This window comes from Schistocerca nitens, chromosome 3 (genome assembly GCF_023898315.1).
Source record: "Schistocerca nitens isolate TAMUIC-IGC-003100 chromosome 3, iqSchNite1.1, whole genome shotgun sequence".
Classification (NCBI taxonomy): Eukaryota; Metazoa; Arthropoda; class Insecta; order Orthoptera; family Acrididae; genus Schistocerca; species Schistocerca nitens.
In genome coordinates this window covers 226,772,917-226,787,351 of record NC_064616.1, presented here as the reverse complement: position 1 = coordinate 226,787,351, position 14,435 = coordinate 226,772,917, and the positions used below count along the sequence as shown (strand labels likewise).

General features: G+C 53.8%; 1 protein-coding gene across 1 annotated transcript; it reads right to left on the bottom strand.

Annotated features, from left to right (window-relative positions):
* Positions 1 to 225: 225 nt before the first annotated feature.
* LOC126249156 (neurofilament heavy polypeptide-like) lies at positions 226 to 2,043 on the bottom strand. The gene has a single exon (XM_049950812.1). It carries the CDS (start codon positions 2,041 to 2,043, stop codon positions 226 to 228), a length of 1,818 nt encoding a protein of 605 aa, XP_049806769.1.
* Positions 2,044 to 14,435: the final 12,392 nt, after the last annotated feature.

Genomic DNA, 14,435 nt, shown 5'->3' with positions numbered 1-14,435 from the left:
CATTACGATACATGTGGACCTAGAAGTGACTTCACAATGCAATAACTACAAGAGAATCATTCTTGTGAGTCCCATCTGCTGGGCCGAGAAGGTTTCATGCTGCACTCTTGAGTAGCAGACACTGGTAATACATGTCAACCATCATTTAGTGACACCTTAGAAGTAAAGACAATTACTAAACATTTAAAATTTATTACCACCAGAAAACTGCAGGTGCTGCAGAAGTTACAACCATCGACGACGTGGAATCAGTGCAATTGGCGAAATAGGCGTGTTCGGCGTGGTCGGACAGATAGGTGAGAGCAGAGATGGGCACTGTTGGATTGACATCTCTTGGTATTCTGCAGCCAGCAAATCGCTCTCTATTGTTATCAATGGACGCTGTGGGCTCGGATTTGGAACCTGTAAATGCAATGTATGTGATGCTGGTTTGAAGCTGCTCTGATATTTCGTAGGACTGCGCTGCGGCGACAGCGCAGGAACCTTCGTGGAGTCGCGCTGCGGCGACAGCGCAGGAACCTTCGTGGAGTCGCGCTGCGGCGACAGCGCAGGAACCTTCGTGGAGTCGCGCTGCGGCGACAGCGCAGGAACCTTCGTGGAGTCGCGCTGCGGCGACAGCGCAGGAACCTTCGTGGAGTCGCGCTGCGGCGACAGCGCAGGAACCTTCGTGGAGTCGCGCTGCGGCGACAGCGCAGGAACCTTCGTGGAGTCGCGCTGCGGCGACAGCGCAGGAACCTTCGTGGAGTCGCGCTGCGGCGACAGCGCAGGAACCTTCGTGGAGTCGCGCTGCGGCGACAGCGCAGGAACCTTCGTGGAGTCGCGCTGCGGCGACAGCGCAGGAACCTTCGTGGAGTCGCGCTGCGGCGACAGCGCAGGAACCTTCGTGGAGTCGCGCTGCGGCGACAGCGCAGGAACCTTCGTGGAGTCGCGCTGCGGCGACAGCGCAGGAACCTTCGTGGAGTCGCGCTGCGGCGACAGCGCAGGAACCTTCGTGGAGTCGCGCTGCGGCGACAGCGCAGGAACCTTCGTGGAGTCGCGCTGCGGCGACAGCGCAGGAACCTTCGTGGAGTCGCGCTGCGGCGACAGCGCAGGAACCTTCGTGGAGTCGCGCTGCGGCGACAGCGCAGGAACCTTCGTGGAGTCGCGCTGCGGCGACAGCGCAGGAACCTTCGTGGAGTCGCGCTGCGGCGACAGCGCAGGAACCTTCGTGGAGTCGCGCTGCGGCGACAGCGCAGGAACCTTCGTGGAGTCGCGCTGCGGCGACAGCGCAGGAACCTTCGTGGAGTCGCGCTGCGGCGACAGCGCAGGAACCTTCGTGGAGTCGCGCTGCGGCGACAGCGCAGGAACCTTCGTGGAGTCGCGCTGCGGCGACAGCGCAGGAACCTTCGTGGAGTCGCGCTGCGGCGACAGCGCAGGAACCTTCGTGGAGTCGCGCTGCGGCGACAGCGCAGGAACCTTCGTGGAGTCGCGCTGCGGCGACAGCGCAGGAACCTTCGTGGAGTCGCGCTGCGGCGACAGCGCAGGAACCTTCGTGGAGTCGCGCTGCGGCGACAGCGCAGGAACCTTCGTGGAGTCGCGCTGCGGCGACAGCGCAGGAACCTTCGTGGAGTCGCGCTGCGGCGACAGCGCAGGAACCTTCGTGGAGTCGCGCTGCGGCGACAGCGCAGGAACCTTCGTGGAGTCGCGCTGCGGCGACAGCGCAGGAACCTTCGTGGAGTCGCGCTGCGGCGACAGCGCAGGAACCTTCGTGGAGTCGCGCTGCGGCGACAGCGCAGGAACCTTCGTGGAGTCGCGCTGCGGCGACAGCGCAGGAACCTTCGTGGAGTCGCGCTGCGGCGACAGCGCAGGAACCTTCGTGGAGTCGCGCTGCGGCGACAGCGCAGGAACCTTCGTGGAGTCGCGCTGCGGCGACAGCGCAGGAACCTTCATGGAGTCACACTGGCAGAACCATTCTGTGTCATAATCACACAGTGGGCATAGGAAGTCCGGTTCTATCTCCTCATGTAACAGATTACTAGAGGCTGCAGGCAGGATATTCGACATCCTGTAGTGTCAGACGCCTCGTAATGCTGTGGATTTAGAAAGAATGCTACCATTACTTCATTTTTACATATAATAGAAGTAACACGCTGCTATGGCGAGTACCCTAGATTTATTTTAACAACACTGGGTAAATGTTTGCGTAAGAAAAATCAATTATAATGTGCTCAATGCCTTTGTTATCAGCGACTTTGATGGGTATTTTTTTTTGTGGTTTTAGGGCGCACAACGTCAACGGTCATTAGCACCCAGACTACTTTAGGAATGCACCGCGAGTCAAGTTTAAAACAGCAACGAAACGGAAAACACGATGAAAGACATACTGACAGGCATAGGATTAAAAAAGAAAACAGCATAATCAAATGTCCTTTGAGAGGGTTGTCAAATTGATAAAATGAAGAACGCGAGCAGCTGCTCGTGGGTCATCCGCTAAAATGGCTTCTACAGTACATGGCAGGCCAAGATCGAGACGCAGGGTGTTAAAATCCGGACACGACGTTAAAATGTGGCGAACCGGCAGCAATTGCCCACATGAGCAGAACGGCGCCGGCGCAGCCGTCAGCAGATGGCGATGGCTGAACCGGCAGTGGCTAATTCGCAACCGGGCTAAAACTACCTCCTCCCGCAGAGAAGGGCGTGAGGAGGACGTCCAAAACACGGAAAGAGCTTTCAAGGCCCGAAGCTTGTTGTCTGGAAGTGCAGCCCAATCGGCATGCCACAGCGATACAATGCGCCGACAAATTACCCTGCTACAATCTGACGGAGGGACACAACAAGAAGCTGTCCGAGGCTGGAGGACCGCAGCCTTGGCCGCGGCATCTGCAGCTTCGTTCCCAGGGATACCGACATGGCCAGGAACCCACATAAAGCTAACCGGAGAACCGACGTCCACCAGCTGCTGAAGAGAGCGTTGGATCCGGTGCACGAAAGGGTGAACCGGGTACTGATCACCGAGGCTCTGGATAGCGCTCAGGGAATCGGAGCAGATGACATATGCAGAATGTCGGTGGCGGCAGATGTAAAGGACAGCCTGGTAGAGGGCAAAGAGCTCAGCTGTGAAGACCGAACAATGGCCATGGAGCCGATATTGGAAACTTTGTGCCCCGACAATAAAAGAACAACCGACCCCGTCATTGGTCTTAGAGCCATCTGTATAAATGAAGGTCATATTAATGAACTTCGAACGAAGTTCGACAAAACGGGAGTGGTAGACTGAACCGGGGGTAACCTCCTTCGGGAGCGAGCAGAGGTCACGGTGGACGCGAACCTGAGCCTGGAGCCAAGGTGGCGTGTGGCTCTCGCCCACTCAAAAGGTGGCAGGGAGTGAAAAATTAAGGTGTTGAAGGAGGCGACGAAAGCGAACTCCAGGGGGTAGCAGGGCGGAGACATAAAACCCGTATTGACTGTCGAGAGAGTCATCAAAAAAGGAACGATAAGTCGGGTGGTCGGGCATTGCCAGTAGCCGACAGGCATACCGACAAAGCAGTATATCGCGCCGGTAGGTGAGTGGCAACTCACCAGCGTCAGCATGAAGACTCTCGACGGGACTAGTATAAAACGCTCCGATCGCAAGTCGTAAACCCCGATGTTGTATGGAGTTGAGGCGGCGTAAGATGGATGGCCGTGCAGATGAGTATACGAAGCTCCCATAATCCAGCTTGGAGCGGACGATCGACCGATATAGGCGAAGTAGGACGGTTCGATCCGCTCCCCACGACATACCACTGAGAACACGGAGGACATTTAGAGAACGGGTACAACGGGCAGCCAAATAAGACGTGTGGAGACCAGCTAAGTTTCCTGTCAAATGTAAGACCTAATAATTTTGTTGTCTCCACGAATGGGAGAGCAACGGGACCGAGTCGTAAGGACGGTGGGAGAAACTCTTTGTAGCGCCAGAAGTTAATACAGACCGTCTTATCGGCAGAAAAACGGAAGCCATTGGCGACACTCCAGGAGTAAAGACGGTCAAGAGAACGCTGAAGACAGCGCTCCAGGAGACACGTACGCTGCGCGCTGCAATAGATGGTAAAATCGTCCACGAAAAGGGAGCCTGATACATCAGCTGGGAGGCAATCCATTATTGGATTGATCGCGATGGCGAAGAGAGCGACGCTCAAAACTGAGCCCTGTGGCACCCCATTCTCCTGGCGAAAGGTGTCTGACAGGACAGAACCCACACGTACCCGAAACTGTCGATCCATTAAAAAGGAACGAATAAAAAGAGGGAGGCGACCGCGAAAGCCCCACGTATGCATGGTGCGGAGAATGCCCGCCCTCCAACAGGTGTCGTAAGCCTTCTCCAAATCAAAGAACACAGCCGCGGTCGGGCGCTTCCGCAAGAAGTTATTCATAATGAAGGTCGACAAGGTAACCAGATGGTCAACAGCAGAGCGGCGCCTACGAAATCCACATTGTACACTGGTAAGCAAGCGTCGAGATTCGAGCAGCCAAACCAATCGAGAGTTAACCATTCGCTCCATCACTTTACGGACACAGCTGGTAAGCGAGATGGGTCGATAACTGGAAGGCAAGTGCTTGTCCTTCCCCGGCTTAGGAATCGGGACAACAATAGACTCGCGCCAGCATGCGGGAACATATCCCTCAATCCAGATGCGATTATAAGTACGAAGAAGGAAACCTTTACCCGCAGGAGAAACGTTCTTCAGCATCTGAATATGAATAGAATCAGGCCCTGGAGCGGAGGACCGTGATCGGCCAAGTGCGTTTTCGCGTTCCCGCATGGTGAATGGGGCATTATAACTTTCACGATTCAAGGAGCGGAAGTTAGGTGGCCTAGCCTCCTCTGCCTGTTTGCGGGGGAGGAAGGCAGGGTGGTAATGAGCGGAGCTCGAAACCTCTGCGAAAAAGCGGCCGAAGGCATTGGAGACAGCCTCAGGGGCCACAAGGACGTCATTCGCGACCGTCAAGCCAGAAACTGGTGAGTGGACCTTAGTGCCAGATAGCCGGCGCAGGCTACCCCAGACAACAGAAGGAGTAAAACTGTTGAAGGTGCTTGTGAAAGCAGCCCAGCTGGCTTTCTTGCTTTCTTTAATAATACGACGACACTGTGCACGTAATCGTTTATAATTGATACAATTCGCCACTGTAGGGTGGCGTTTAAAGGTGCGTAAAGCACGTCGACGAGCACGTAAAGTGTGTCTGCATGCTGCGGTCCACCAGGGGACCGGTACGCGACGTGGAGAAGTAGTGTCAGGGATGGAATATTCAGCAGCAGTGAGAATTACTTCCGTGAGGTGTGCGACCTGACTATCGCAGCTTGGGAATGTTCGATCCTGGAAGGTCGCCCTGGAAGAGAAGAGCCCCCAGTCTGCTTTGGAGATGTTCCAACGAGATGAGCACGGAGAGGGGGTAAGCTGCAGGAGATGGATAACACACGGGAAGTGGTCGCACGAATATGTATCAGAAAGTGCATACCACTCGAACCGGCGTGCAAGTTGGGGAGTACATATAGAGAGATCTAAATGGGAATAGGTGTGAGATGTGTCCGAAAGAAAAGTAGGGGCGCCAGTATTGAGGCAGACAAGATTGAGCTGATTGAAAAGGTCTGCTAACAGGGAGCCCCTCGGGCAGGATGCTGGAGAGCCCGAAAGGGGATGTTGGGCATTGAAGTCTCCAGTTAACAAAAATGGTGCAGGTAGCTGAGCAATAAGTTGCATCATGTCTGCCCTGGTAACGGCAGACGACTGAGTGTAAACGGTACAAATGGAAAATTTAAAAGTGGGGAGAGTAATGCGGATGGCTACTGCCTGCAGGCCGGTGTGCAACGTGATGGGATCGTAGTAAATATCATCCCGGACCAGCAACATAACCCCTCCATGAGCTGGGATACCTACCACAGGGGGTAGGTCAAAACGCACAGAGGTTTAGTGTGCCAAGGCAATTTGATCACATGGGCGAAGCTTCGTTTCCTGGAGGGCTACGACGAGCGGACGGTGCAAGCGGAGCAGCAACTTCAAGTCCTCTCGGTTGGAGCGAATGCTGCGAACATTCCAGTTAATAAGTGCCATCGTGAGAAGAAAAGGAAGATGAATGAAGGGGTCACCTCGAAGGCCGGGCTTCGAGCGAGCACTGCCGCCGCAATCAGTAAGCGGACAGTCATCGTCCATTGGGTCTATAGGTTCATCGGCCATCTTGGTAAGATGGCCGGGAGGGGGAGCTTCCTCCGCCGGTGAACGGCCAGATGTTCGGCTACCAGCGGTGCGGCCAGGCGAAACGGATGACGGCCTGGGGCGGCAACCGCTGGGTGGCGCAGGAGAAGAAATGCGCCGTGGCGGAGAAGGAGAACTGTGCTTCCTATTAGCCTTCTTGGAAGGTCGTTTGGTGGAAGTACCGGTCGAAGGCTGGGAGGTCGAGGTACGTAGGAAGTCTGCACGGGACGGTTCCTTCTTGGAGGACTTGCATCTGACTTCTGGGTCTTCGTCTTAGCAGAAGCTGATGAAGGGGCTGGTGTCTGTGGTGTGATGGGAGGAAGAGGAGACGTCGACCGCGCGATCTTAGCACTGGCCGAACGGACGACCGTGGTGCTGAAGGTCAGATCGCATGTCTGGGTTGCCACCTCCCTGGTAGTCCGAGGAGAGGCGAGGACAGTACTGTATTTCCCCGCTGGGAGCAGCGTGGGCTTCCTACTAGCCAATAGCTTGCGAGCAGCCGAGGTGGACACTTTCTCTTTGACCCGAATTTCTTGGATACAGCGTTCTTCCTTATAGACAGGACAGTCGCGGGAGGATGCGGCATGGTCACCCTGACAGTTGACAACGAGGAGACGGAGGTGGATGGGCATCCCTGCCACAAGTGACATTTAGCCGCATTGGAACAAGACTGGCGAGTGTGATTGAAACGCTGACACTGGTAGCAGCGCGTAGGTGTCGGGACAGGGGCTAACAGAAATAACCTCGTAGCCCACTTTGATGCGCGATGGCAGCTGAACACTATCGAAGGTCAAGATAAGTGTCCGGGTCGGTACGAGGTCATTGTTGACCTTTTTCATGACCCTATGGACAGCCGTCACGCCCTGCTCAGCGAGGAAAGATTGAATCTCCTCGTCAGTCAAGCCGTCGAGGGATCTAGTATAGACCACACCACGAGACGAATTCAAAGTTCGGTGAGCCTCCACCCGGACAGGGAATGTGTACAGGAGTGTGACCCGAAGCAGTTTTTGTGCCTGAAAGGCGCTCTCAGTTTCGAGTAATAAGGTACCGTTACGCAACCTGGTACAAGATTTGACAGATCCGGCTATGGCATCGACGCCCTTCTGGATAACGAAAGGGTTGACAGAGGAAAAATCCTTTCCGTCCTCCGATCGAGAAACGACGAGGAACTGTGGGGCAGGCGGTAGTACTTTTGTCACTGGTAGCTGGTCACGTTTCCGTTTTTGGGCAGAAGTCGAGAGAGATGGAGTTTTTTTTTTTATTTTGGTTTTAGGGCGCAAAACTGCTAAGGTCATTAGCGCCCGGTCCGTGACTGAGGAAAGAATAAAAACTGAAAATTGAAAACAGCAAAAATGGGAACGAAACTCAAAAAATTGGACACTAAAAGCAGAAACAAGGCTTAAAATTCCACTACAGAGAGGGGTTGATGGTCCCCGATAAAACTTCAAATGACTGGCGTCATTTCACTGTCACTAATAAACTGGAGAACGCGGTCGGCTGAGCGCGTGTCATCTGCTAAAATCGACGATAGATCAGGCGATAGCTGTAGACGGGAGCGTAACGGATTAAAATAGGGGCATTCAATTAAAAGGTGTCGTACCGTCCACAGCTGAGAGCAGTGGGGACAGAGTGGGGGAGGATCGCCGCTTAAAAGATGTCGATGGCTAAAAAGACTGTGCCCTATCCGGAGTCTAGCTAAAATTACCTCCTCCCGACGACGCGTTCGGGAGGAAGAGGTCCAAGCGCAAGGAAGGGCTTTCACTTCCCGCAATTTATTGCGGGGAAGTGTTGACCAATGCGCATGCCATAAATGAGCAACTTTGCGACATAAACCGCTCCGTAGATCGATGAAGGGAAGCGACTGAATAGCTGGCCGAGGAAGAGAAACTGCAGCCTTGGCTGCTATATCAGCCGCCTCATTCCCACAGATACCAGCGTGTCCCGGGAGCCAGAGGAACGCCACCGAGACGCCCCCCAGGTGGAGCAAGCGCAGACAGTCCTGAATCCGGTGGACCAGAGGGTGCACAGGGTAAAGAGCTTGGAGACTGAGGAGAGAGCTGAGAGAATCTGAGCAGATTACGTACTGTATCCGCTGATGGCGGCGGATGTAGTGGACAGCCTGGAGAACAGCGAAAAGCTCCGCAGTATAAACCGAACACTGGTCGGGAAGCCGAAAGTGATTTGGGGCGTCGCCAACAATATAGGCACTCCCTACACCCAACGATGTTTTCGAGCCGTCGGTGTAAATAAATGTGGCGTCCGTCATTTGTGCACATAGAGCAGCAAATGCCCGACGATAAACAAGTGAAGGTATACCGTCCTTGGGAAATTGACAAAGATCACGGAGCAGACAGATCCGGGGACGCAGCCAAGGCGGTGCTGTACCCCAAGTTGTCAAGAAGGTGTTAGGAAAGCGGAAGGAAAGAGAAAGGAGCAGTTGACGGAAGCGGACTCCCGGGGGTAGTAGGGAGGAGGAGCGGCCTGCATACCCTACATCAAAGGAGGCGTCGAAAAAAGGGTCATGGGCTGGACTAGCAGGCATGGAAGACAGATGGCTAGCATAACGGCTCAGAAGGACCGCTCGCCGATTGGACAGCGGAGGTTCAGCAGTCTCGGCATAAAGGCTTTCCACAGGGCTAGTGTAAAAAGCTCCAGACGCTAAACGCAATCCACGGTGGTGGATAGAGTCGAGACGCCGAAGAATAGACGGCCGAGCAGAGGAGTAGACTATGCTTCCATAATCCAATTTCGAGCGCACTAAGGCGCGATAGAGGCGGAGAAGGACCACTCGGTCCGCTCCCCAGGAGGTACCATTCAGGACACGGAGGGTGTTGAGCGTTCGCAGACAGCGAGCCGAAAGATAGGAAACGTGGGAGGACCAGCACAGTTTACTGTCAAATATAAGACCCAAGAATTTAGTGACGTCTGAAAACGGAAGGTTGACAGGACCTAGATGTAAGGAGGGCGGAAGAAACTCCTTACGTCGCCAAAAATTAATACAAACGGTCTTACTGGGAGAAAAACGGAAGCCGGTTTCGAGGCTCCAAGGGTGGAGGCGATCGAGACATCCTTTAAGACGTCGTTCAACAAGGCTGGTCCGTTGAGAGCTGTAGTAGATCGCAAAATCGTCCACAAAGAGGGAGCCCGAGACGTCAGGAAGGAGACAATCCATAATTAGATTTATAGCGATGGCAAACAGTACAACACTCAGCACGGAGCCCTGGGGTACCCCGTTTTCTTGAGAGAAAGTACGGGAGAGGGTAGTGTTCACCCGCACCCGAAATGTTCGCTCTGCCATAAATTCGCGAAGAAAAAGGGGCAGCCGGCCTCGAAAGCCCCAAGAGAACAGTGTGCGGAGGATGCCTGTCCTCCAACAGGTATCGTATGCTCTCTCCAGATCAAAAAATATTGCTACCGTTTGGCGTTTCCGGAGAAAATTGTTCATGATATAAGTGGAGAGAGCAACAAGATGGTCAACTGCAGAGCGATGCTTTCGGAATCCGCATTGAGCAGGTGTTAAAATACTGCGGGATTCCAGCCACCAAGCTAAACGGTAATTCACCATACGCTCCAAAATCTTACAGACACTAATCTTGAGAGAAATGGGGCGATAGCTAGAGGGGAGATGTTTGTCCTTTCCAGGTTTCGGAATGGGAACGACGATAGCTTCCCGCCATCGTCTGGGAAAGGTACTGTCGGTCCAAATTCGATTATAAAGGCGAAGGAGGTAACGCAGACTATGGGTTGATAAATGCAGCAACATTTGGACATGGATACCATCCGATCCAGGGGCGGAGGAGCGAGAAGAAGAGAGGGCATGTTGGAGTTCCCGCATGGAGAAAACAGTATTGTAGCTTTCGCGATTTTGAGAGGAGAAAGCAAGAGGTCGCACTTCCGCTGCACGTTTCTTCGGGAGAAACGCTGGCGGGTAATTTGAAGAGCTCGAAATCTCAGCAAAGTGCTGACCCAATGAGTTAGAAATTGCGACAGAGTCCACTAAGGTATCATGCGCGACAGTGAGCCCAGAGACCGGGGAGAAACTAGGCGCGCCTGAGAACCGTCGAAGCCGACTCCAAACTTCCGTGGAGGGAGTGAAGGTGTGAAATGAGCTAATAAAGAATTTCCAGCTTGCCTTCTTGCTATCGCGGATGACGCGACGGCATCGCGCACGGAGTTGCTTATAGCGGATACAGTTTGCCAAAGTAGGATGGTGACGGAAAATGCGAAGAGCACGTCGCCGCTCACGGATTGCGTCACGGCATGCCTCGTTCCACCAAGGAACTGGGGGGCGCCGGGGCAATTCGGAGGTGCGTGGTATTGAACGTTCCGCAGCGGTAAGAATAACGTCGGTAATATGTGTGACCTCATCGTCGACGCTGGGAAAGCGACGGTCAGCGAATGTCGCTAGAGACGAAAAAAGTGTCCAATCGGCTTGGGCAAACTTCCAGCGTCGCGGGCGCATATATGGCAGTTGAGGCTGCAGTCTAAGGACACATGGAAAGTGGTCACTCGAGTGTGTATCATCAAGGGCGAACCATTCGAAGCGCCGAGCTAGCGGAACAGTACCGATCGCAAGGTCCAAATGAGAGAAATTTGTCGTGGAGGCAGACAAAAACGTGGGGACCCCAGTGTTGAGGCAAACTAGATCCGCTTGGTGGAAGACGTCTAGCAATAGGGAGCCACGTGGACAAGGATGTGGAGATCCCCAAAGCGGGTGGTGGGCATTGAAGTCCCCAACCAGCAAATAGAGGGGTGGAAGCTGAGCTCGTGCCATTGGTGTGGACGATGAAATGTATACAGTACAAAGAGAGAACGTGTATCCAGAAAGGGAAAGACGGACGGCGACAGCTTGGAAGGAACTGTCTAAGGGGATTGGATGATAATGGAGAGTATCATGGAGAAGAATCATGAGTCCTCCATGTGCTGGAGTGCCTTCCACAGAGGGGAGGTCATATCGGACGGACTGAAAATGAGGGAGAACAAAGCGGTCATTAGGACGCAGCTTTGTTTCCTGAAGACAGAAGATGACCGGCGAGTAGGATCGTAAGAGGATCGACAATTCATCCCGATTGGCTCGAATGCCGCGGATATTCCAGTGGATAATGGACATAGGGTGAACAGAAAATGGAGGAATGTGACCAAGGGTGCTGTCAACTCAACGACTGCTCAGAGCTTGCGACCGACAGCATGGAATGGCATTCAGCCGAAGGCAGAAGATCCTGATCCATAGGCTGGTCAGGAGCAGCTCCTGCCACCAGCGATCGGCCGGTTGACCGGCCACCAGCAGTGCGCCTCGGCGACACAGAAGACGGCCGAGGGCGATTTCCGCCAGGTGGCGCTGTGGATGGGACACGCCTTAGCGGAGAAGGAGAGGAACTGGGTTTCTTTGTAGCCTTCTTGGAAGTATGAGGTTTAGAGGAAGGAGGAACCGATGGTGGTGAAGTTGCCGTACGTAAAAACTCTTCACGAGTATGCTCTTTCTTCGAAGACTTGGTGTCGGACTTTTGGGCTCGAGATTTAGTAGAACCCGACGAAGAGTGTGCCATAGAGTGGGCAGGCGAAAGTGGTGAAGTTGAACGGGCGATCTTTGCGCTGGCCGATCTGACGACCGTGGCACTAAAGGTGAGGTCGCAAGTTTGCGTGGCCGCCTCCTTTGTTGGCCGAGGAGTAGCAAGGACAGTGCTGTATTTGCCTGTCTGAGGCACGGTGGGCTGTCGACTGGCGAATAATTTTCGAGCAGCAAAGGTCGACACCTTTTCCTTCACTCTTATTTCCTGGATGAGCTTTTCGTCCTTAAAAACTTGGCAATCTCTAGAGGATGCAGCGTGGTCACCCATACAGTTGATACAGCGAGGGGATGGAGGTGGACAAGCACCCTCATGGGCATCCCTGCCACACGTAACACATTTGGCCGGATTAGAACAGGACTGGCTGGTGTGATTGAAGCGCTGGCACCGATAGCAACGCGTAGGGTTTGGGACGTAACGACGAACGGAAATTATCTCATAGCCGGCTTTGATTTTCGATGGGAGTTGCACTTTGTCAAATGTCAAAAACACAGTGCGGGTTGGAATGATGTTCGTGTCAACCCTTTTCATAACCCTATGAACAGCCGTTACGCCCTGGTCTGACAGGTAGTGCTGCATTTCTTCGTCAGACAGTCCATCGAGGGAGCGTGTATAAACGACTCCACGCGAGGAATTTAAGGTACGGTGCGGTTCCACCCGGACAGGGAAAGTGTGTAGTAGTGAGGTACGCAGCAATTTTTGTGCCTGGAGGGCACTGTGTGTTTCTAGCAACAGGGTGCCATTCCGTAATCTGGAACAAGACTTTACAGGACCTGCAATTGCGTCGACACCTTTCTGAATAATGAAAGGGTTGACCGTGGAGAAGTCGTGACCTTCATCAGACCGAGGAACAACAAGGAACTGTGGCAACGATGGAAGAACTGACTGTGGTTGAGACTCAGTGAACTTACGTTTGTGAGCAGACATAGTGGAAGGTGAGGAAACCATTGCGGAAGAATCCCCCATGATTACCGGCGTCTCCGATGGCGCGCTCCTCCCTTGTGGGGGCCCTCTCTGAGGGCACTCCCGCCTTAGGTGATTGTTCACACCTCAGGTCACACCTCCCGACAAACGGACGGAGGGACCAATCGGCACTTTCGGAAGGTATCAGCTCGGGTAATCACCCCTCCCTGGGCCTGGCCGTTACCAGGGGGTACGTACGTGTCCTACCTGTCTACCCGGGGCGGGGAATTACGCGTTACCCCGTCACCGGCTACGCATGGAAGTGCGTGGGTCGGCCTTCAGACACGCACAGGGAGGAAGAAAGAGAAAGGGAAAGGAAAGAAGAGGTCTCAAACGCCGCAGCGGAGAAAAGGGTAGAGAGAAGAGGTAAGGAAAAGAGAAGGATAAGGAAGGATGAAGACTTACAAGTAAGGAAGGCGAAGAATGTGGTACATTTACAAGCGTCCGTCTCCGGACGTAGGCACAAACCATTCCCCCAGAGGGGGAGAAAAGGAAGGAAAGAGCCAGAGGTGAGTGGGGGGGCGAAGATGGGGGATGGGGAAGGATGCGGAAAGGGAAGGTATGCAGCCCGGAAAGGAAGGAGGGCCACATTAGCTCGGGGTCCCGTGCTCGCTACGCACGTGTCCACAAAAGAGTTGTGGACCCCCTGGGGGAGAGAGAGAGAGAGAGAGAGAGAGAGAGAGGACAGTGTCTCAAACGCCGAGGCGGAGGCAATGAGAAGGAGGCAATGAGAAGGAGGCAATGAGAAGGAGGCAATGAGATTATGCAGGGGAAAGTGTAAGGAAGACAGTGAGGTGGAGAAGAGCAAAGAAAGGAACCAACCAAAGGAAGGAAGAAAGAAACGAGAAGTGAAAAAGCAAAATGACCGCAAATAGAGGTCGTGGAACCGTCCGTCTCCGGACGCAGGCGCTTACTACCCCCTTGAGGGGGAGGGACTCCTTTTAGTCGCCTCTTACGACAGGCAGGAATACCTCGGGCCTATTCTTACCTCGGACCCGCAGGGGGGGGGGGGTGCATGAAAGGGTGAACCGGATACGGATCACTGAGGCTCTGGATGGCGCTCAGGGAATCTGAGCAGATGACATCAGCAGAATGTCGGTGGCAACAGATATAAAGAACAGCCTGGTAGAGGGCAAAGAGCTCAGCTGTGAAGACCGAACAATGGCCATGGAGCCGGTATTTGAAACTTTGTGCCCCGACAATAAAAGAACAACCGACCCTGTCATTGGACTTGGAGCCATCTGTATAAATGACGGTCATATTAGCGAACTTCGAACGAAGTTCGACAAAAAGGGAGTGGTATACCGAACCGGGGGTAACCTCCTTTGGGAGCGAGCTGAGATCAAGGTGAACGCGAACCTGAGCCTGGATCCAAGGTGGCGTGTGGCTCTCGCCCACTCTAAAGGTTGCAGGGAGTGAAAAATCAAGGTGTTGGAGGCGACGAAAGCGAACTCCAGGGGGTAGCAGGGTTGGTTGGTTGGTTGTTTGAGGTTTAAGGGACCAAACAGCAAGGTCATCAGTCACTTGTTTCAAATATGCTCCATTCCGCTAATGGGACATCTGAGGAAAGTCAGAACAATAAAACGGAAAAAGGTAAAAACGTAAAAGGGCAGTTCTGTTGTCATTGGTAAAAAACAAAATGAGGGAAGTCGGCAAGAGAACTAACCCAACGCTATGCTGAAGCGGCATAGGC